This window comes from Hypanus sabinus, chromosome 14 (assembly GCF_030144855.1).
Source record: "Hypanus sabinus isolate sHypSab1 chromosome 14, sHypSab1.hap1, whole genome shotgun sequence".
NCBI classification, from domain to species: Eukaryota; Metazoa; Chordata; class Chondrichthyes; order Myliobatiformes; family Dasyatidae; genus Hypanus; species Hypanus sabinus.
In genome coordinates, this window is record NC_082719.1 from 53,284,755 (window position 1) to 53,309,404 (window position 24,650).

A 24,650-nucleotide genomic window follows, 5' to 3' on the forward strand; every position below is an offset into this window, starting at 1 on the left:
AAGATCTCAATTGGCTCAAGATCTGGATTCTGACTTGGCCATTTGAAAATGTGAATTTTCTTCTTTTTAAGCCATTTTGTCATTGATTTACTCTTGTATTTTGGATCATTGTCATGTTGTATCAGCTAACTTCTATTAAGTTTCAGGTGATGGACCACCACCCTGATATCCTCCTGTAAGATAACTACATACAATTTTGAATTTATTGTTCCCTCAATGATTGCAAGCTGTCCTGGCCCTGAGGCAGCAAAGTAGCCCCAAACCATGATGCTCCTACCATCATGCTTCACAGTTAGACTGAGGTTTGGTGTTGGTGTGCAGTGCTCTTTTCCCTCCAAACATAGCAGTGTGCACTTCTGCCAAAAAGTTCAACTATTGTCTTATTTGGCCACAGAATATTGTCCCAGAAGCATTGTGGAACATCCAGGTGGTCTTTGCAAACTTTAGACATGCAGCAGTGTTTTTTTTTTGGAGAGCAATGGTTTCCTCCATTGCGTCCTTCCATGAATGCCATTCTTCTTCAGTGTTTTTCTTATAGTGAACACGTGAACAAAGAGTTTAGCAGGCTCTAGATGTTTTCTGCAGGTCTTTTGCTGTTACCCCTAGGTTCTTCTTCACCTCCTTCAGCATTGCAATTTGTGCTCTTGGTGTGATCTTTGCTGGACGCACTCTCCTAGGGAGAGTAACAAAATTACTGAATTTTCTCCATTTGGAGACAGTTTCTCTTACTGTGGATTAATGAACACTTTAATCCTTTGTAGCTTTTTCCAGCTTCATGCATCTCTACAATTCTTCTAATGATCTCTGAAAGTTGTTTTGATCGAAGCATGGTGCATGTGAAGAAATCTTTCTTGAGAAGCGCAGGCTCTGTCAGTAACCTGAATTTGCGTGTGTGTTTTTTAAAGGGTAAGGCACATTTACAACCCACACCTCCAATCTCACCTGACTCCAAATAGCTTTTGTAGAAGGCATTACCCCAGAGGTTCACATACTTATTTTGAACCTAGAAACATAAAAGCATAGAAAACCTACAGCACACTACAGGCCCTTCAGCCCACCATGCTGTGCTGAGCATGTACTTACTTTAGAAATTACCTAGGATTAGTCATAACTCTATTCTTCTAAACTCCATGTACCTATCTAAGAGTCTCTTAGAAGACCCTATTGTACCCGCCTCCACTACCATCACCGGCAGCCCATTCCACACACTCACCACTCTCTGTGTAAAAAAAAACTTACCCTTGACATCTCCTCTGTACCTACTTCCAAGCACCTTAAAACTGTGCCCTCTCATGTTAGCCATTTCCTCCCTGGGGAAAAGCCTCTGACTATCCATACGATCAATGCCTCTCATCACCTTATACACCTATATCAGGTCACCTCTTCTCTTCCATTGCTCCAAGGAGAAAAGGCCAAGTTCACTCAACCTACTTTCATAAGGTATACTCCCCAATCCAGGCAACATCCTTGTAAATCTCCTCTGCACCCTTTCTATTATTTCCACATCCTTCCTGTAGTGAGGCAACCAGAACTGAGCAGAGTACTCCAGGTGGGCTCTGACTAGGTCCTATATAGACTGATTGTTTATATGGTGTACTCAGTAATGATGAGAAGAAGTACAATTGTTTGTGTGTTATTAGCTTAGGCAGACTGTGTTTGTCCATTTTTGCGACTTAGTTGAAAATCAGACCACATTTTATGAGCAATCAATGCAGAAAACCAGGTAATTGCAAAGGGTTCACAAACTTCTTGCAGTTCTATACTCATAACTGCATGGCCAGATTCTACTCTAATTCCATCTGCAAGTTTACAGATGATACCATCATAATAGGTTATATCTTAAGTACTGATGAGTCAGAGATCAGGAAGGCAATAGGGAGCTTAGTGACATGGTGTTATGACAACAACCTTTCATTCAAAGTCAGCAAAACAGAAGAGCTGGCAGTTGACTTCAGAAAGGGGTGGTGTGGTGATGCACTTGCTTCTGTTTACATCAATGATGCTGAGGTCAAGCAGGTTGAGAGTTTCAGGTTCCTAGAAGTGAACATAACCAATAGTCTGCCCTGGTCCAATTATATGATGTCATGGTCAAGAAATCTCACCAGCTACCCTACTTCCTCAGGAGGCTAAAGAAATTAGGCATGTCCCCTTTGACCCTCACCAATTTTTAATGAGGCACCATATAAAATATCTTTTCAGGATGAATATCAGCTTAGTATGGTAACTGTTTTCTCCATGGCCGCAACAAACTGCAGAGAGTTGCTTAGCTCAGAGCACCAGAATCAGTTAGTATGATAAGATCGTCTCTTCACTCACTATCTAACTCATCATAACCTTGCAAGAGCTGTTTGCAGTTTATTTTCCCTGTTCTGCAACCCTTTTATTGTTTTGTCTTGTTCTATCTCAATGGAATATTGCAATGAAGTGATCTGGAGGTATGAAAGACTTGTTTTTCAATGTACCTCAATGTACAGCATGCAACAGTAATAAACCAATTTTCCATTTGAATTGCCTTCCAGCATACAATAATTAGCCTGTTTCTAACTGCATTTTTTTCACCTAGAATGTGAGATGCACTGTTCTTTATTCATCATCTCCTCTACCACTTTGATTCATCCAGGGAATTTTTACTTTATTTTTATCTTTTTCTCTTCTGGGAATGTACCTTTAAGGTTGCCCATAATATCAGAGGAATAGGCAATGCAGAACAAAAACATATCACTCATAATTAACCAATGACAGAATGGAACAGTATCTGCCTACTAACAGAATAAACAGTCCACCACAGGCCAAGTACTCCCCACCATTGATTACATATATTACATGGAGTGGTGCCACAAGAAAGCAACATCCATCATCAAAGATGTCCACCATTCAGGATATGCCATCTTCTCATCTCTACAATCAGGCAGGAGGTACAGAATCTTTAGGTCCCACAACACCAGGTTCAGGAACAGTTACTGCCCTGCAACCATCAAGTTGCTTAACTGGCATGGCTAACTTCAATCGCCACTATTCTGAAATTGTTCTACAACATACAGGCACACTTTCAGGACTCTTAATAACTCATGTTCTCAGTATTATTTTTTATTTGCATAGTTTATCTTCTTTTGCACTTTGGCTGTTTGTCAGTCGTTAAGTATAGTTTTTCAAAAATTCTATTGTATTTCTGTTTCTCCTGTAAATGCCTGCAAGAAAATGAAACTCAAGATGATGTACTGTAGCATATAAGTGCTTTGATAATAAATTTACTTTGAACTGCCACTTATACATTGCAACTGGTACAAACCATATTAATTCAAATTAACCTTGGAAAGATAAATGACCTTTTATTAGAATGATTTCCATAAGCAGTAGTTATCCTAAAAGGTAAACTCAATTTTTTTCTCTCTCTCTGCAGTTGCTGCCTGACCTTCAAAGTATTTCCACTTCATTCCACTTTTCATTATAGATTTTAAATATATACAGCCTTGGTGGAGCTTCAATGTTTCAATTTTGCTTCCTAGTACATCCTGATGTTTTAATCATGAAAACCTTGCAAGTGTACAAGGTAGTCTCTAGATTAACATACACAAAAATGAACAGTCCTAACAAAGGGTCTCGACCCGAAACGTTGACTGCTTCTTTCAACGGATGCTGCCCGACCTGCTGAGTTCATCCAGCTTGTTTGTACGTCTTGATTTGACCACAGCATCTGCAGTGTACTTTGTGTTTACTAGTCTTTATTCTTTTTGTGATCCCTAACGTTATCCACTCAACCCATGAGTTGGAAAAATTGTGCCTCTGTTTTAGCAGGGAAGTTTGCAAAACCCACACTGGAATCTTTAAATTCCAATTGCGGCGGCAATATCTGTTAACATTAATTGATTCAATTTACTATTTAATCTCCAAAGGGAGATAACTCTCACTAGATCACATCTAGTACTGAGAATTCTGGAAGCGAGTTGAGTGTTGAATTTGTCATTTCTGGCATTTTAATCTATTCATGCCCATTTTTGGAGTTTCAGAACCACTCACACAATTTTCCAAATTGATTCAGTTCCCCTTGAATCACGGAAGTAATTCTAGAAAGATATACCGTTGGACTTAATTGGTCGATGTAAATTGTCCCGTGTTTGATTAGACTGGAAATTGCTGAGCGGCGGCGGCACAGCTCGAATGGCCGGACCGGCTTATTCCGCGTTTTATTTCTAAGTGAATTAATGAATGAAAGAAGGAAGAAATAAATAAATAAATGCATAAATAGGTAAACAGCTAGCTAGAGACCTAGATAGATAAACAAACGAATAGTTAAATACATAAATCAATAAATAAATTTCCAGCAGGCCAGGCAACAGCCGAGATGCGAGTTTTGATGAAAGATTTTTGACCTGATCTGCAAAAGGGTAACAGAGCAGAAATGTTTTTTGTTTTCATCCCTATTTTGTTTAATTGGAAATAGATTGTCTTGTTTACAGCTCACAGAAGTATCCGACGGTAATAGTGAAAACATGAGTCAACTTTGTATGAATTCTCAGTGTGCTCGATCACTATACGCATTTGTGTTTTTGTAAAGGTCGATTGTGCACCGACTAAATTCATAATCACTTGGTGCCAGAATTGAACTGCAAACTAACTACTCTAGCATGATGCAATTATTTAGATACCTTTCTCCGCTGAGGTAGTTAATACTTGAAACACAGCACATATTAAAAAATCCTTTTAAAATTACCCAACAGAATTGCATATCACAATGATCCGCAGCATTTATTATAAGGGTTGTACCTCCAAAAAAGAAGAGTTAGCAACTGCATATTTCTTGAAATTCCCTGACATTCAATCTTAGCGGCGAGAGTACTTCGCTTCTTGTCAGTGAAGGCATGCAAGATGAATGCAGTTTCAAATTATACTAATACGAGGGGGGCTTAATTTTAAGGCGATTGGAGCAAAGTATGGGGAGCGTCAGGGGTATTTGTTTTTACACGGCGAGTGGTGGGTTCCTGGAAACTACTGCCAGGAATGGTGGTTGAGGCGGATACATTAGGAACATTTGAGAAACTCTTAATGTATATAGGCACATGGATGAGAGAAAAATGAAGTTGTATTATGTCTGAAATAATCCATCGAGGCTGTAAGTGCCAGTTGTCCGACCTTTTTTTGTTGTTCGCGCGCATCCTCTTTGAAGCATTTGAAGGGAAGATACGATGACCATGGTTCCTTTGTCAGCAACATTTTAAAGAATTGGTTATTTAAAGCAAATCACTTTTTGAATATTATAATCAATATTCCAATATCAACAAGAAAATATGTTTTATAAACTGGTAATTTTAAATTTTGCGCATTATTTGCTTTTTAGTTCCCTCGCACACGCTTTTGTTTAACGAGATATTGGTAAGCAAACTAAACACGCAAATCTAGCTTTGAGGTCTGCGTCAAATGGAAATCGCTAGTCAGCAAAATGGGATAGATTTATCTTTATTAACATTTAAATTACTCAAAGCTTGTAGGCATCGTATATGGGAACCGTTTACCAAATACGACATTTTTTAAAAACTCACGAAGACAAAGGGCAAAGAACAAACTTCATTCATAGCCAAACGCGGTCGCTCAAATAGGTGCCAGTTGGTATTGAAACTGCATTTACACAGCGGACATCAACCTCAACACGAACCCGAAATGTTAACTGTTTCTAATCCTGCAGGTCCACTCTGCCCAGCTAGGTGTTTTCAACAGTTACTATTTTCATTTCAGATTTTTATCTTCTGCGATTTATGTTTAATGAATTTCAACCACAAAATGTAATCACTAAAGTACAATGAATAGAGTTAATCTAGGAGTAAGCCAGGAAGGGTCCATTTTCTCTAAACATTGAACCAGTTTGTGTAAGTGCTTGTAAAATAAACTCCCACAAAAGGTCCCACAAAAATTAGCAGGCTCTATACTATATCTTTATCAAAATCAACTCGGATTTAGTGGACTCTACAGCAAACCGGTGATAAAGAGGAAGCAGTAGGTAATATATGGACAAATCAGATGCAAGAGTTCTCGGAAATGACAAACTGATAAAGAATATAATTCATATTTAAATCATTCTACGGAACAAAGTAAAGATTGGGGCTTAAGAGTGGAACTCTAATATTGAAACAAAACTTATGAAAAGTAACAATGAATTGTCTATTGCTTTTGACATTCTAAAATTGCCAACATTTATCAAGATCACAATTTGTTCAGCAGTATTTTGCACATTGTTAACAATTCTACTATACTAAGTTAAGCTAATTTAATTTTTTTTCATTGGACTCTGCATTGCGAGTACTGGACAAATGGTTAAAATCTATGAAAATCAGTGAATCTGATATAGATCTGATTTACAAAGACACACAACAACACAGCTCAAATGACTACATAATATCATTGACAGCAGTTTCTAGATTTGTGCATTTAATTTTTTCCATAAAATTTCTGAACACTTCCAGGATACTCAGGGCACTCTAGAACATAAATCTTGACCTAAATTATCAGTTCAATGGGAATGGGAAACTAGTCATAGAGATTAACTGCTTATTCAAAAAGTGCAGTCTATCATAGAGATTGCTGATTTCCAATTCCAGATTATTAACCATTTCTGCCCTGCTTCAGTCCATCTTAAATTCCTGTCCAAGCCTTTATCACTTCCAAAACTCAACAACAATTATGGCATTATAGTCAGCCTCTCATTCATCTAGCCTTTTCAAAGTTCAATATATCTAAAATTCTCACATCTCTGTTATTGATTTTGTAATTGAATGTAGATACACATTGTCTTCATTTCCCCCAATGCTATCAATTTAAGTCGTTCATAGATTCCCATCTCTTTATAACCTGTCAGCTCTAACCACTATGACATTTACAGTTCATCTTGTCCATTTTTCCTCCCTTTACTCCAGTATTCATGGGCAATCTTTTAGCATTTGTGGACAAACTTCTGTTGATGTGTGGTGGAGAGTATACAGACTGCCTGCATCCCAACCTGATATGGAAACACCAAAGGCCTTGAATGGAAAATCCTATAAAATGTAATGAATATGGCCCAGTACATGGCCAGAGTATGGGCCAGCACTGAGTACATCTACATGGAGTGTTGTCACAGGAAAGCAGCATCCATCATCAAGGATCCCCACCATCCAGGTCATGCTCTCTTCTCCAAACTTACTGTTTGCCTATATTCTTCCCTTAATATAGGAAATATTAAGATTAGTACCTTAATCGTCCCTACACTTAAGGCTTTCAGTTCATTAACATCCTTCCATAAATAAGGAAACTGCTATTATAGACCATAGTCCTATAGCCTTATTTAACTGAAAATTAACATCCCTGCTTTTGTATTCTTTTATCCAGGCAATAAACCATAAGAGCAAACATGAGGAAATCCACAGATGCTGGAAATTCAAACAATGCAGACAAAATGCTGGTGGAACACAGCAGGCCAGGCAGCATCTATAAGGAGAAGCACTGTCGATGTTCCGGGCCGAGACCCTTTGTCAGGACCATAATATTAGTTTTCCTAATTACTTCATTCTTCAATTGTCCTGCCAAAATTTCACCTGTTCCAAAGTTTTCATTATTAGTAATCTTTGTCAAATTACTTAACCTATCTATGCATTTTATAGTCCCCTTATATCTTTCTCTTTGCTTACTTTGCTTCCTATTTTTGTATCATCAGTGAATTTAGCAACTACAGCTTCAGTGTTTTCAAGGAGGTTATATAATTTGTAAGATGCTGAGCTTCCAGCACTACCCTATGGCACATAATTCCAACCAGACAGAAAAGACCCATTTATGCTTATTTTCCAATTAGCTAACCAATCTTCTATCATAGTAATATGTTACTTTCAATACTATGCACTATTATTTATCTCAATAACTTTTCATCTGGTACCTTAGTAAATGCCTTCTGGATGTCTACGTATCCACTGGTTGTCCTTTAGCTACAGTACATGCTACCTCTTCATGATGAAGGGATACAACAAGAATACATATTGAGAGCACGAAATAACAAGATAAAAAATCCTTAGTGAGATTATTGGTTGTAGGAACACCTCACTGGATGGGCAAGTGAGTGTAGTAGTCCCCTTTTGTTCAAGAACCTGGTGGCTGTGGTGTCATGTCTTTCCTCGAATCTGGTGGTACTTCTACCTTCTATCTGATGGCAGCAGTACATGGCCTGGGTGGCAAGAATCTCAGATGATGGATACTGCTTTCCTATGAAAGCATTTTGTGGAGATGTGCTCAGTGGTTAGGAGGGCTTTACCTGTGAAGTACCGGGTCAAATCCACTGCCTTTTGTAGGATTTTCTGTTCAAAGGCACTGGTGTTCCCATACCAGGCTGTGATGCAGCTAGTCAATACACTCTCCACTACAAATCTGTAAAAGTCTGTCAAAGTTTTAGATATCATGCCAAATCTCTGCAGACTCCTAAGGAAGCAGAGGCACTGTTGTGATTTCTTTGCAATTGCACTTACATGCTGTATCCAGGACAGGTCCTCTGAAATAGTAACACACTATAACTTGTCCTGGTTCAGCATCATAGATGCTATGGCCAAGAAAACACACAGTGCATCCACTTCTTCAGAAGGTTAAGAGAATTCAACATGTCCCCATTGACCCTCACCAATTTTTACAGAGACACCACAGAACACATCCGATCTAAATGCATCTCTGCTTGGTGTGGCAACTGCTCTGCCCAAGGCTGCAAGAATTTGTAGAGTTGTGTATTCATCTCCTTCCATCAAGAAAAACAGACTCTGTCCATATTGTCTTAGAAGTACATCCACCATAACTGAATACCAATACCACTTTGGATATTCTCTCTTCTCCTGCCTTCTATTGGGTAAAATATACAAACGCTTGAAAATGCACACCAACCAGACTCAAGGATAACATAGTTTCCACTCCTATAATGTAATTAAATGGACTTCTTTTGTAATAAGAATGAACTCTTGGCCTCACTAACTGAAAACCACAGCTTGCTTACCCAAGAATGTGTTATTGTCAGTTCAAAAGTACTTGCCTTTACTTCAGTTTATGTTAGTAGCAATTTTCTTTCTCTTCAAAACAATCTTATATAATCGATATCAGATTGTGTTAAACATTTTAAGAAAAAGTAATTCCCTTCTTATTCTTATGATGCAGCAGAACCTATGAAAATAATGGTACAAAAATAAATCACCTGCAATGTGATATGTAAAATGATGTTGTCCTTTGGGAGTGCTTTTGATATTTTAATATAAATGCTTTTTTTGTAATTAACTTTATCTCTCATTCCATTATCCATTCTACAGCTGTCGAATCTCTGCTCCTGTCTCTCTTTCTGACTAACAGTCCTGAAAGTGGGATGGTGTGTGTGTGTGTGTGTGTGTGTGTGTGTGTGTGTGTGTGTGTGTGTGTGTGTGTGTGTGTGTGTGTGTGTGTGTAAGAGACAGGCAGACAGACGGAGGCGGGAGGGGGTTGGATGTGGATGGATAGAAAATGTGTGAAGGAGTGATCCGGCTGACACTCGGCAATGATAGTCCAAGCCAATAGTTTCGGTAGTAACATAACACAGCAGAATCTACGATATCCAGGCATATTTATTCATATTCTCTTTCGAATCAAAGGCTGTTGTGTTATATACTTCTGGAGTTCCAAAAATGCACAGTAACGTATTCTTGAAATTTTCTTTCAATTTTAAAAACTATCGAATTTATAAAAGAGCTACCCAGATCAGACAGCATTTATAAACAAATGGTGCCACGACGGCATAAAACAGCAGCAAATTTCTTTCTCTGTAATCTTTGTTTAAGACCACCTTATCATTCTTTGGTATCCAAGTCAACCTGTATATTGCTGCCCGATGGTGGGTCAAAAGGTTATTTATTTCTACTGTGTACACAGGATACAGAATAAACTGGAGAAAATCAATACCTTCACCACGAAGACAGAATACCTCAGACCGAACTTTAGTTAAAAGAAAGGTGTGTTCTTAAACTGGCAGTAAATGGCACCAGATGCAATAGCTTGGCTAACATTGTTATTTCACAATCTCAGTGTGTTGGTGGGGTGGAGTAAAGGGTGCGGAGGAAACAAAACTATCTGCTGTGTTGAACAGAGGTCACTGGTAAAAATAAAGCTCTTTTAATCAGTATAGCCCTGCTATAAATCAACAGTTGGTATAAGGATAATGTTGTAAACTCTTTCTAATCCATTGTTAGTTTTCTTGAAATGTGCTACTGTGCTGACTGAATGGAAAGCTATAGTCAGCACTGAAGCCAAAGGTCTGCAGAATGACTCCCGTTTGGAAAAAGCAAATCTAATCCAGCTCGATAAAGTGATAATATTGTGGAAAGGCTCAAAACAATTCTACTCCAGATTAACACATGACAGAACTGTTTTTGTCTGTTACAGTCCTATTATGAATGTAAATTGCATTGCCATTAATATATTTACACTGCTATGAGTTCGATTTGAATTGTTTTGAGCAAAGCTCGCTGACTGGAAACATTGACTGAATTCTCCTTACACAGATTACGCTCTACTGACTGAGTTGGTCAGGCACCTCTACTTTCATATCAGAAATGCATTTTTGTTTTGTGTTACAAATCCACAGATCGGACATTGTACGCAATAAGTGAATTGAGCTTGGGAGAATTTAATGGCATCTCATTGAAAAGGGCAAAACTCTGAGAGGCGAGACAGTCGTGAATACAAGGAGAATGTTTCCCTGGACTACAGAGAACGGCGTCTACAACGAGGGGTCATGATCTCAGGATGGGGAATAAAACATACACGATGAAATTGGCGAGACATTTCTTCAGTCACAGAACATGTAGAATTATCTACCAGGAAGGCGGTGGAGACAAATTGTCGGATATTTTAAGAGATTGGTGGACTTCTGGACACAAAAGACACGCGGAGCTATGGGACATGGAAGTGGGGGAAGAGCAAGGATATGTTACCAATGGCATTGCAGGCTCGAAGGGCCTGTTCCCAATCCTACTCCTAATTTCTATGCTTCACTGTTTTGTTTTTATCTGGAACCTGACTTTAGCGCATGTCAAGCATATTTGATCTATAGAGGTGCACTTCCACATATTTCCATATCAACATTCTATGCAGTACGGCGTGTTTGCATTCCTTCTTACCTGAGTTTTGCAAAAGAGATGATGTTAGTCCATAGTTCATAGGATCTTAATGAATTTTCCGCTGACGAATTCTGATATCACTCTTTCTACTTTACAACCGAAAGACAAGGTGCTGCAGTATAATCAACCAAATAATACAAATTCTGCATTCTTCGTCAGATAGTGCAGCGAGAATGGCTCCAGGGGCTGTATTGTGTTCTTTATGTGAGATATGGGAATTCTGGGAGACCTCCAGCCTCCCGGATAACCGCAGATGAACCGAGATGCAGCTCCTCATGAATGTGTTAAAGAACCGGAGCAGCTCTCATACCGGAAAGTATGGAACTGATAGATGGTAGCTGCAGAAAGGTAATTGCAGGAGGCAGGTGCCTGTGTGACTGTCAGGCGAGGGAAAGGAAATGGGCAGTCCGTGCAGAGTACCCCAGCGGCCGTTCTCCTCAATAATAAGTATACCACTTTGGGTGCTGTTGGGAAGGGGGTGGGGGGGGGCGGGTCGACCTACTAGAGGGGAAGCTGCAGTGACCAGGTCATTGTCACTGAATCCGGCGCTGTGGCACAGAATGGAAGGGAGAGAAGAGGGCTGCATTAGTTCCATATTGGAAGAGTAGACACAATACTTCGTGGACGTGAAAGACGGTATGTTGCCTCGCAGGTGCCAGAGTCAGGGATGTCTTGGATATTGTCCATGCCATTCTAAAGGGGGAGAGTGAACAGCTAGAAGTCTTGGTGCATATTGGCACCAATGGTATAGGTAGGAAAAAGGTGGAGTTCCTGAAGAGAGAATTTCGGGAGTTACGAAGAAAGCTGAAAAACAGGACCTTCGTGGTAGTAATCTATGGATTGCTGCCTGTGTCATGCGTCAGTGAGAGTAAGAATAGGATGATTTGACAGATGAATGTGTGGTTGAGCAACTGGTGAAGGGAGCTTCAGATTTCTGGTTCATTGGGATTTCTTCTGGGTAAGGTATGGCCTGTACACAAGGGACGGATTACACCTATACCCGACGAGGACCAATATCCTTGCCGGCAAGTTTGCTAGAGCTGTTGAGGAGGGTTTAAACTAAATTGGCAGGGGTTGGGGACAAGAGTGATAGGGCTGAGGATGGGGCACTTAGTACAGAACTATAGAACAGTGTGTAGTGGGACTGTCAGGAAGGACAGGCAGAAGACAGGGCAAAATTGCAGTCAGTGGGATGATTTGCAGTGTAACGCGGGGACAAAAGCGAGAAGGGTGACGAAGACAGTTCTGAAGGTGTTGTATTTTGAATGCATGCAGTATACAGAATAAGGTAAATGATCTTGTAGCGCAGATAAAAATTGGCAGGTAGAATTTGTGGGCATCAATGAGTCGTGGCTGAAAGAAGATCATAGGAGCTTAACGCTCAAGGATATACATTACCTTGAATAGACAAGCAGGTAGACAGAGAGGGTGGCATGACTCTATTGGTAAAAAAATGAAATCAAATATTCAGAAAGAGGTGACATGTAATCGGAAGTAATAGAATTCTTGTGGGTAGAGTTAAAAAACTGAAAGGGTAAAAAGACCCTGATGGGAGTTATGGAACAGCAGCCAGGATGTGAGCTACAAATGACAGCAGAAGACAGAAAAAGCATGTCAAAAGTGCAAGAGAGGATAGTCGTGGATGATTTCAATATGCAGATAGATTGGGAAAATCGGGTTGTTGCTGAATCCTAAGTTAGAAGGTCTTTTAGAATGCCTACAAGATTGCTCTTTAGAGCAGCGTGTGGTTGAGCCCACTGGGGGAGTTTATTCTGGATTGGCTGTTGTGCAGTGTACTACATTTGATTGGGGTAGCAAGGTAAAGGAACCTTTAGGAGATAGAGATCATAGTATGGTAGAATTTTACCCGCAGTGTGAGAGGTTGAAGATAAAGTCAGGTGTATCTGTATTACAGTGGAGTAACGGGCATGAAAGAAGCGTGAAAGAGGAGCTGGTCAAAGTAAGTTGGAAGGGGACACCAGCAATGATGATAGCAGACAGCAATGGCTGGATTTTCTGGGAGAAAATCGGAAGGCACAGGATAGAGACATCCCAAGGAAGAAATTGTATTCTAAGTACAGGATGACACAGCCGTGGCTGACAAGGGAAATCAAAAACAACATAAAAGCAAAAGGGAGGGCATATTACAGAGAAAAAGAAATGGAAAGTTAGATGATTGGGAAGCTTTTAAAAACCAAACAGAAGGCAACTAGAAAAGCCATAAGGAAGGAAAAGATGGAATATAAATGTAAGCTAGCCAATAACATCAAAGAAGATACCAATTTTTTTCAGATGGCATATATAAGGAATAAAAGAGAGGCGAGAGTTGGATATTGGATCATTGGAAAATGATGGTGGAGAGGAAGTAATGGGGGACAAGAAAACGGAGGATGAAATAACTAAGTATTCTGCATCCGTCTTCACTGTGGAACACTCTAGCAGTATGTTGGAAGTTTGAGAATGTCAGAGGGCAGAAGTGAGTGCCGTTGCAATTACTAGGGAGAAGGTGCTTAGGATGCTGAATGCTCTAAAGGTGTATAAGTCACCTGGACCAGATTGGCTGCACCCCAGATTCAGGAAGAGGTGGTCGGGGAGGTTGTGGAGTCATGGCTAACGACCTGTCGATAATCAATTGATTCCCAGCGCAGGAAAATTGCACATGTCTATTCACTTTTCAAGAGAGAGGGAGGCAGAAGAAAGGGAAGTATAAACCAGTTAGCCTGACCTCAGTGGTTGGCAAGAAATTGGAGTCAAATGTTATGGATGAGGTCTCAGGGTATTTGGAGGCACATGATTAAATTGAGCAAATTCAGCATGTTTTCCTTAAGAGGAAGTGTTGACTGACAAATCTGTTGAAATTCTTTGAGGAAATAACAAGTGGGATAGACAAAGGTGGATGCTGCGCACTTGAATTTTCGGAAGACCTTTGACAAGGTGTTGCAGATGAGGCTGCTTAACAAGAGCCCATGGACTTACAGTGAAGGTACTAGCATTGATTGAGGATTGGCTGATTGGAGGCAAAGAGTGGGAGTAAAGGAATCTTTTTCTGGTTGGCTGTCGGTAACTATTGGTACTCTGCAGGGATCGGTGTTAGGACCACTTCTATTTACATTATGTTTGATTTTGATGACATGCTTGATGGCTTTGTGGCCAGGTTTGTGGACAACAGGAAGATAGGTGGCGGGGCAGGTAGTGTTGCGGCGGTAGGGAGGTTGCAGAAGGACGTGGGCAGTTTAGAGAATGGGCAGAGGAGTGGCAGGTGTGTTATTATTTTAGGAAATGTATGGTTCTACACTTTGGTAGAAGGAACAAGAGCATGGACTATATTCTAAATGGGCTGAAAAATCAAAAATCTGAGGTGCAAGGGGACTTGGGAGTCCTTATGGAGGATTCTCTAACGATTAACCTGCAGGTTGTGTCGTTGGTGAGGAAGACAAATACAATGCTAGCATTCATTTCTAGAGGACTAGAATATAAAAGCAAGGATGTAATGCTTAGGTTTTGTAAAACACTGGCGAGGCCTCACTTGGAGTATTGTGAGCTCTTTTGGGCTTCCAGCTAAGAAAAGAGTTGCTGACATTGGATAGGGTGCAGAGGATGAATGCGTGAATGAAGAGTTACGGTATCACAAGCGTTTTTATGACTCTGGGCCTGTACTTGCTGGAATTTAGAAGAATGAACCATAGAACCATAGAATGCTACAGCACATAAAACAGGCCATTCGTCCCTGTGGCAATGAGGAGGTATCTCGTGGAAAACTGTCGAATGTTGAAAGGCCTAGATAGTGTGGATTTGGAGAGGATGGGCCCTCCAGCGGGGTAGTCGAGGGGCAGAGGGCCCATCCATTTAGAACGAAGGTGGAGAGGAATTTCTTTAGCCAGAGGGTGGTGAATTTGTGAAATTCGTTACCCCAGGCGACTGTGGAGGCCAGGCCACTGGAATATTTAAGGCGGATGTTGATAGGTTCTTGATTCTTCAGGGTATGAAAGGCTTCTGGAGAAGGCAGGAGAATGGGGTTGAGAGGGAAAATGGATCAGCCATGTTGAAATGGGGGAGCAGATTGGATGGGCCGAACGGCCCAATTCTTCTCGTATCTCTTATGGCTTTATTGACTATACGGGAAATCGGCATATCTATATTTATCACACAACATATAGTTGCTTATTACAGCAGGTCAAATAAGACTTTTTCAAAAATATAGTAAACGCTGGTTTGCTCTCTACCTACCAATCGTTGACTTCAAATGAATCACATGACAAAGAAACAGGTAGAGAGTTTCAGACCAGGTGTGAGCGTTCATTGTACATCAGACTGTGGAAAAACGAAGTTTATAGAAATTTGGCGGTAAGATATTAGAAACTATCTCGGCTATGGATTGCGACGTGGACTACTTCGGAAGTGCCTGCCAGTACCAGGGACCAGATTACGCGCAGAATCCACCTGCCTGTATCTACACCAGAAATCCGCAGTCGCCTCTCCTCAGGTCGTGTTTCGGCGATTTAAATGAGCATAGTGTGACGGATTTCACCCACTGTGAAGGTCTTCCGACTCTGAACTTCGGTCAACTTCCTCAAGCGAATTTTGTCCATACTGAATACGGGGATAACCGTGAGCTTCAGGGACGCTACGCATTCCCTTGGATGAAAAATACAAAACCTCATGCGTGTGCTTGGAGAGATCAGTGGGCAGGTACGGTCACAAGAAAATCAGATATTATTTTCAGTGCTTGGTAAGTGGAATTAACGAAACATCAACAGTTCTTAACTATAATACCTACAGCTTTTTCTTATGGCTTGTGATATTTACTGAGAAATATCATTAATATTTAAATTAATTGCACTTCGCGAAGTTACTATATGCTTTGTGTGTCTGTGTAGCATAGGGAATGGCACATTCCAACATACTTTACACCCGAAGTTTAACTAAAAAAATCAATTCAAATCGATGACCATAAAAAATCATGAGTTTCCTTTGATTTTCTCGAACTGCAAAGGCCAACATTAAAACGGATACAAAATAATTTTTAAAAATTCAACTTCGTTTGTGTTGCGACCAAGCAAATTCATCGGGCATATGTGGAAGGCTACTTTGTCGAATTCGATGCAGATCGAACTGAGGCTCCCAGGAGAGTGGATAATGGTGTTGAAAATCTTGCCCGCTTTGCTGTAGGTTTTCACCTCTTCCCTGATTGAAGTGGACAAAATGCAGAATATGCTGAATTAAAAATCATCCACACAAAACCAGCTGAGTGGGCCCGAAGTCCTTCTCTTCTCTGATTTCTTATAAACACTTTAAGCCTTCTCGAGACACCAAATCCTAACCGGTGCTTTCAAGACACAAATTTCTACGATATAGTAGTTGCAGAAATGTCGCTAAGTAATTATTGTAATAAGAAAAACACAGTTTCCTTTGTCCTCTGCGCATTTCTTTAGAGAAATGTTATGCGGAAGTTCAGGTGTCACACGGTTTTAAAATGCGCTGTATCATACAGTATTAATTTTGGTCCTATAGTTTCCTACGAATTTTCCTGCCACCAGATCATAATATTTAGCGGCTTCTGATGACATATCAATGAATGATTGAGGATAAGACTGGAATTCAGATCTGTCCTGTAAAGGATAAGTGCAAAAATAAGTTACAGCGGATTTCCATTACAAAAGTATAAAAATCCATTGTGACTAAAAGTGGCAATATTAGTTTCTCTGCGTGTGATACCAGTGCCGACAGCGAGGAGCTACGTAAATTAGTATACAGCTTTATTTACTAGCCACCCATTCATTTGTTTTTTTATCTTATTCAAATAATTCTTCCATTTCTAGAAATTAACACGTATGTTTAAAACTTTATTACCGGGTTTTATTATATAGGATCAATGAATTATGGAAAATATTCCGTTCAGTATAGAATGATTATTTATGGTTGGGTGTTGAAATGAACCACGTCAGTATATGCATTGTCAGATTGAATCCATATTTAAAAAATTAGCCATTTTCCAAAAGTGAGGAGATTACAGTTGCAGGTAAAAAAAAATCAAATGGTAAAAATGAAATTATTTAATGCTGTACAGGAAATAAAAACCAACTGCTTTCAGTGGACGGATAAAAGCTCGCACAAGTTAAAAGAGTACGTCAATGCATATTTCCGATCTTAATTCTAAAACGCAGTTACATTTAGAGAACCAAGTTCTTCATATTCTAAACCACCTACTTTGGTCATTTAAAGGAAATCTTCTTAAATTTATTCACCGATTTTTGACCAGGGACTGAATATAACAGTAAGCGATTTATTTGGCGCCAAAGCGTGGGTATTAGTATTTAAATACAAGAGAAGTTATCGAGCACAAAGCATACAGTATCTGCTTATGACTGCAATTATATGCCATATTTTCACAATATACCGAAGTAGAATTGTGTACAAGTCTGGAACTTGCATGTCGACATTTTGGAAGTCTGGAACTCTTCTGTAAATAACGTTAACATTAAATCTGACTTACAGATTTTGATTAAACCCAGGTTTTATTAACCATATGTTAGCTGCCTAATATCAAAGTTCAAAGTAAATTTATTATCTAAGTGTATATGTCATCATACACAAGCTTGAGGTTCGCGTTCTTGCGGGTACACTCAGGGAATCCATAATAGAATCAAAGAAAGACTGCGCCCAACAGGGCCCTCAAACAACCGGTGTGCAAGTACACCAAAACTGCGCATTTACAAAAGAGAAAACAAATAAATAAACAATTAATATTGAGAACATGAGATGAAGAGTCCTTGAAAGCGAGTGCATAGTTCAGTGATGGGGCAAGTGAAGTTGAATGAAGTTATCCCCATTGGTTCAAGAGGCTGATGTTTGAGGCGAAGTAACTGTCCCTGTACCTGGTGGGGTGAGTCCTGAGGCTCCTGAGCCTTCTTCCTGATGGCAGCAGCGAGAAGAGAGCATGGCCCGGGCGGAGGGGGTCCCTGATGATGGATGCTGCGACAGCACTGATTAATATAATTGGAACACAGATAAACGACGATCTTACTTAGTTGTGAACAGGGGCGTTGAACAGCCAAGCATATTCCAACTTTCCGATTCTTTTATATTCTATTATTCACGTTTCCGCAGGTAATTATGATAAAGGATCTGAGTCATATAAAATCGAGATATCGGTGGGCTGTAAACATTTTTTTCTGGAATAAGATGTCCACTTGTAATTCTAGCATTAGGTTTATATTATACACTTCTACCCTGGCAATGTGGGTTTCACCTCGATTGGACTTCCACTATTTTCCGGAAAACGGTGCCATTTTTTTGAGCGCTTTATTTACGCACAGCCGAATGTGGATTTGTCTGAAGCCTTGAGATGCCCTGAACTCCTTAAGATATTTGTATCTATAGGACACCTGCTAGAAACAGAGAAGCGAAATAATGCCCTGCCTGAATGAGTTAACAATTCTCAAGGCTCCTGAGGATTTCAAAATATTTTTGTTTAAAAAATGCATAGGAAGCCATTTTTGGCACAAGAAAAACAAAGGCCGCAATTGGAAGGCTTTTTCAGCATTTTAATTTTAAGCGTTCAGAAGGTACCAAACTCTCACCAAAGTAAGGAGAACTTGTCCATTAGGGTAAATAGTATATCTTAGGCACATTATATATCCACGGTTGATGGTAGAGTACCTGTGGTTCTTATAATGTTTCATACTAAGTTCAGCTGTCATCTGAGGCCCTCCGTTGGTAGGGGTCAACCATGATGCTGTGTCTCAGCTGTCTAGATACGCAAGCCACGGCAGGACGATATGGAGAGTAAACTGTTGCGCATGTAGCCGATGAATTTAAAGGAACACAGAGACCGACGCAGTTTGGCATCAGCAGCGTCGCTGGAGTTGTCAGAGCGTTGAACCCAACGCCTTAGGGACTCTAGCTCTGGATTTTTCCTCGGGGTTTACTCCTGAAGCCTTCCCCATTAGTGGGTATAGCCGCAAGGCAGTGGAGGTTTTCCTTCACTGAGACGAGCTGACGAGCCCCATCTGCCCGAAGCTACTGGCTTTAAGGCGCCGATAACCAGCCTTTGCCCATTCCTCTGTCAGTAGAAACGGTTCTGCCGGGCTTAGTATCTAAGCCACACATGAAGGCCAGGAATTGAACTTGCTTGTCAGAGTCTGTTGGAGACGCATGCCATCGGGAGCATTTAATAGGCAGTGGAAGCTTTTCCGCACTACCATCCCGGCCATAAAACGCTTAAGGAACACTGTCATTATCTAATAGTGTGGTGTGGATACTGTTCACCACTGTTATGGGCCAGATTCCACACTAAACGTTAACCCTCCGTAGAAAAACGTGGCTTAATCTGTTGTTATGACGGACGATAATACGAGTAGCTACAATTACTTCAAGACATTCGAAGTTAATACTTGAAGAATTTCAGAATGTCTTGAGCGTTATTAAATTCCATTAAAAATCTACATAACTTTTCGAAAAAATTGTCGAGGTGTCATCGACCGTGAATTCGCTCAATTTTCAAAATGCTGCTTCTGAAATTTGACTTCTATATGAACGGTCAACAGATCCTGACCCAGGGGACTAAAATGTCAAACTGCAGACATCATTAAGCTTTCAGTTAATACTTGGTTTCCTTGCAGGAAACAACGACCCGATAGATGCGGATGAGACCAAGAGAACCCGAACGGCCTATAGCAGAGGTCAGCTTCTGGAACTAGAGAAGGAATTCCATTTCAACAAGTACATCTCCAGGCCACGACGCATTGAACTCGCAGCGATGTTGAATCTCACCGAGAGACACATCAAAATCTGGTTCCAAAACAGAAGGATGAAGTGGAAGAAGGAAGAAGCGAAAGGGCAAGTAAAGGCATTCCCTGACAAAGCAGAAGCCACATTGTGCGGAAACTATGCAGGAGAGTCCGAAGGGAGTCACTCCGGAGATTCTTCTAAAAAGACATTATGATTTTCCTGATACTGCAATCAATATCGCGATATTAGACATCTACCATTGGCATAGGAATAATTTTAACACATTCTTCTGAATAAAATATTCTGATCATTGATATTGTAAGCTGGGAAATGTAGCATATTTTATACACAAACCAACATAACCACACTTACATCACTTTAAATATTTAATATATTGCAGTAAATAAATGTAGCCTTCAATTTAAATGTGCTATGTATTTTTCTATCTGACAATGGCGATTACTTCGGTCAGAGGCGGTTTGCTCAAACACATCTAAGATATTAATGAATGTATAAAATCAGAGATACTTTGTTTACAATAGTGTCCGTTAATTGTCTTACCTGTCGGCTTAACACTTCAAACCTACAGCAGTAAAATAAAATATAAAGAAATATAATGACCATTCGAATTAGCGTACATTCTCAAGGACATACTAGGCAAGTGACGGTTCAAAGGAAACATTAGTACACTCAACCAACAACGCCCGAGTTAATTGGGAAGAAAAATGTAAAAAAATGAAGTTTAAATATGGGTCTCTGACATGGTGAAAGTCAGAGAAAGAGCAGTATATGCGTATGTTGTAAAGCTGTTGGCGAATTACTCAACATGAACCTTCAATGATCCATCAGAGGCCAGGCCTATGTGATGTAGCACGACTTTACTCACAGTCGCCTTGCTTATTATGTCTTTACAATACCGTTACCAGAAAAATACTATTCGAGACGCAAGTAACTTCAGGGTTGAGAGCACAACGTGCACAACGCTTACACGATCGGCAGAATTATTTACTGAACCCAATGGCTAAGAGGGGTGAAAATTGGCGGTTAAATTTCGGGTTTACTGTGATCCGATGCTCAAAAGCGTTTAACAAAGAAGAAATAAGATTAAATTCAATTAATCATTGACCTGCCGTATCCTAAAGGGCAAACGCCCTTCCGATCTATCAAAACATTAACGTGAACCTAAGCCAGTATTACATGCCAGTATTCGCACAGCACACTCTACACAAACATGTAATTGTATTTATAAACAACAGGTTGAATACCATTAAATTATTGATACCAAACATATTTTATTGGTTTTGAATATCAATTAATAAATTAATTAATTAATAAAACGATAAATTAAATAATAAAAAATTGCAAAACCATACAATGCATATCATGTAAGGGGGAATCCCGACAGTCCTCAAAAGTAGACACTTATGAAATGCATACATCGAATAATTAGTGAGAAATGGGCTTTATTAGTTACTGGATAAATGTTAACGACATAGGTTTAGGGCGAGAGGAGAAGATTTAAAGGGAATCTGGGGAGCAACTTGTTCACACAGAGCGTGATGGAGCGAGCGCCATAAGGTGGTAGACGCAACTGCATCGTTTGAAAGACTTTTGGGCAAGGATGTCCTTAGGAAAGGTGTTGGGGGATATGGGGCAAACGCAGGCAAATGGGATTGGCATAGCCAGTCTTCCTGGTCGGCAGGGACGAACTGGGCTGAAGGGTTCGTCTCCGTGCTGTATAATTCTATGTATCTATGAACAGATGCCGACGGGTTGAGTATTTGACGGGCGGATTATTATGCAGCACGATGCTTGTTATTGCCGGAATGTGATAAATTGATATTAATCAAAACAAAATATTTTAGTTTATTTAAAATATCCAAATATACATTTGAATAAATACATAAATACGATTAATTTGAGAGGATATAAGACAAGTGATATTGGTCAGGAAAACACTAAACTCATTGAGGGTCGTGATGTGTTATTTCATGCAGACTACAAACAATATTCGCCACAAAAATAGAACGGAAACGTGATTACGTAACTAGAGCGGGACATTGTAATTGGAAAGCATATTCGGTCCAGTTTTGAAGGGACGCAATGGGGGCTTCAAATTTCTTTTATCAGCTATAAGATAAAAGTCTAGTTTATTTTGTTTCACTTAATTTAAATAATTTCCTGACCATTTGTTACACTAGCTAGCACTTCCGCCTTGCAGTTGCGATGTTTTACCCTTGCGGGTCAGTACCTGAAAAAAAAACTTGAACAGCAGCGGACTGTAAACACGAATGCATTTGGATATTAAAACGAATACAGCAATTCTCCTGAATACAACCAGAGAAGACATAAATCCTATAGCCCAGATTTCTCACCTAAGATACATAACAGCTTGACGACAGGACGATAGAATATCACTGAAGGAAATGATCAATGATTGCTGACCGACACACTGATCACCAACTGTTCGTCATGCAGCTATTACTTGGACTATTATATCTGTGAAGAAATAGATAACTAGTATTTTATTTACTAAATGGATGTATGCCCAAGGACCACGGTGAAAATCTTAAACTAAAATTCCTCAACTGGCCTTCCTGCTAAAACTAAAAGATTCGACTGGATACAATTCGGTATGATTTCATTGGTGAGGATCTTCGGCGAAACGAAAGTTTTCAATCTATAGAACCTATCGGCCGCGGCTCTTTGGCTCTCAGTGATACCTTGTCACTTCTACCCCGCTATACCCCACACGTTACCCTCCCACTCTGTCCATCGCCAGCAGCAAGCCTGAATACGGTAACCACGTTCTGCACAGTGCCTCACCACCAGACAGGGTCAGTTCAACTTGCCTTGTGCTCCGTTCACTTTCAGAAAGAGCAGGTGATACTTATCAGGCGGCACCTCCTTCCGATGAAAACAACCGATTCAGTATAGACTGGGATAGACCCAAGACCATCGGGATCTGCGTCGTCATACATTGAACAGGTTTGCTAAGTGTGGGACTGGCGGTGTAGCGAGTGGAACCGGGCAAGGGCAAAAAAAACAGCGCTTGAAACAATCTCAAGCCCCATACACAAATAACCATCAATCCAATTATGCATTAATAGCCACGTTTCTTCATTCATAACTGACAACTAAACTTTTCTACCCAATTTCAAATTGATATAGCCTCGACTCAATAACTTACAAAATTTGCTCGAGTGCTCTCTAAATAATGAGCCCGTGGCATCAATTTAGCGCGTTTATAATTCCCAGGTTTTTCCCAAAGCCTCATTTGCATTTCGGTTGATTTATGTCCCTGTTGTCATTTCACTATCCCTTTGAAAACGATCTCTCTTGTAGACCCGTTTATTCGTGTACACGCGATTCTAGGGGTGAGATTGAGTTTTCCCTCTCGAGATCAACAGTCCAATTCTCTTCTTCCGCGGTAGTCCTTGGGACCAAAGGAGACATAAGTTCAATTCCGAAAGGTTGAAGATATCTGTGCAGAATTCTCTTTCCTGTGGATAGCCGTTGTAGGCTAGCGTGGTCCGGAGGTCTTAGTCCAGTGGCAAGGATTCTGCTGCAAAATGTAAGCACATGCATGTGCTGGATCTGTGCATGAGTAGCCTAAAAGTATCATCTGTCTGTTGGTTATATAGCGTTATTCCCATAATGTGAAATCAGCTTACATCACCTACTTCAAGTACTTCACAATTCCTATTAACCTTTGAATGTAAACAAGCGTGCAACCTCGGGCAAAGTTGCCGATAACTGATTTTGGAATATTACAACAATAATATATTTCTACTTTTAAATCTTGTGTGATGTTGGGGGTAGGGGGAGGGAGGTGGCTTCACTTTTCAAAGAAGGGTGGAATTAGTTCAATAGAATATTCCTAACCACTTAACTAATTATTGTAAATTTAGGAGATGATGTGTAAACGTCGTTAGACTTTCCTGAAATAAATCAAAACTCTTGAACTTTTTAATTACGTTGTATATCTCAAAACCGACAGGACCTGAGACTGAGATCTGCGACAGAACGGAAGCTGCAGAGCAAAATTGACTTTTGCCCTTGAATCTTGTGTAAACAGTAAAGAAACAACCTAAAGATTATGTTAAATATTCCGTTTCACACGGCAACAAAGCAAAACACACTAAAACACTTTGGAGAGCTGAATAATTTGATCTGATCACCATATTAGAGAGGGGGAAGGGTTTCAAGCACATTTGTACCGATAGGTTTGAGAATTTGAGATTATTGAATCAAGCCATTTCCCGCTGTTACATGAGTAAAACACTTAGAATGCATGCGGCAACAGCATGTCGCCAAGTCAACACAAACATAGTCAGGCAACACATCAGTTCCCAACAATGTAATAGCTGAATTGCAAGAATGTAAACGTGTATTAAAATTATTTTCTAACAATAATTTTGAATCATTAAACTGAACATTGTGTGGAAATCTAATGGATGTGTATAGTTACTCCTGTGTGGGAGAATAGTTTGACCTGTGAAATATTAAAATGAAATACTTTGTTATGTAAAGTCTTTGTCTGATATGCCAGCACATTTTATATGGTATTGCTCATGGTGACCTAGATAACATTGTGTTTGCGGTGACGGTGTGTTTTCCTGTGAATAATCAGCAGTCCTGAAACAAATGTTGGCAAGAGGTGTGCCACTAGGATCAGTGCTGGGATCTCAGCCTTCCTAATATATATGACTGAAATAAAGATAATGAATTTGATGATTGCTTTATTTGCTGGTATCACAAACATTGGTCAGAATAGAAGTG

The 24,650-nt window shown here is 39.9% G+C and overlaps 1 protein-coding gene across 1 annotated transcript; it reads left to right on the plus strand.

The window, feature by feature from the left end:
• Positions 1-11,391: 11,391 nt before the first annotated feature.
• LOC132404476 (pancreas/duodenum homeobox protein 1-like) lies at positions 11,392-20,082 on the plus strand. Its single transcript, XM_059988634.1, has 3 exons — positions 11,392-11,454; positions 15,488-15,827; positions 19,760-20,082. Exons 1-3 carry the CDS (start codon positions 11,392-11,394, stop codon positions 20,080-20,082), a joined length of 726 nt encoding a protein of 241 aa, XP_059844617.1.
• The last annotated feature ends 4,568 nt before the right edge of the window (positions 20,083-24,650 follow it).

Excerpts from the sequence above, each read along its gene's own strand:
- LOC132404476 (XM_059988634.1), top strand. The coding sequence starts at position 11,392 with ATGAACCGAGATGCAGCTCCTCATGAATGTGTTAAAGAACCGGAGCAG. Across the intron at positions 11,455-15,487 it reads AGCAGCTCTCATACCGGAAA|ATATTAGAAACTATCTCGGC; the intron begins GTATGGAACTGA and ends TTTGGCGGTAAG. Across the intron at positions 15,828-19,759 it reads TTGGAGAGATCAGTGGGCAG|GAAACAACGACCCGATAGAT; the intron begins GTACGGTCACAA and ends GTTTCCTTGCAG.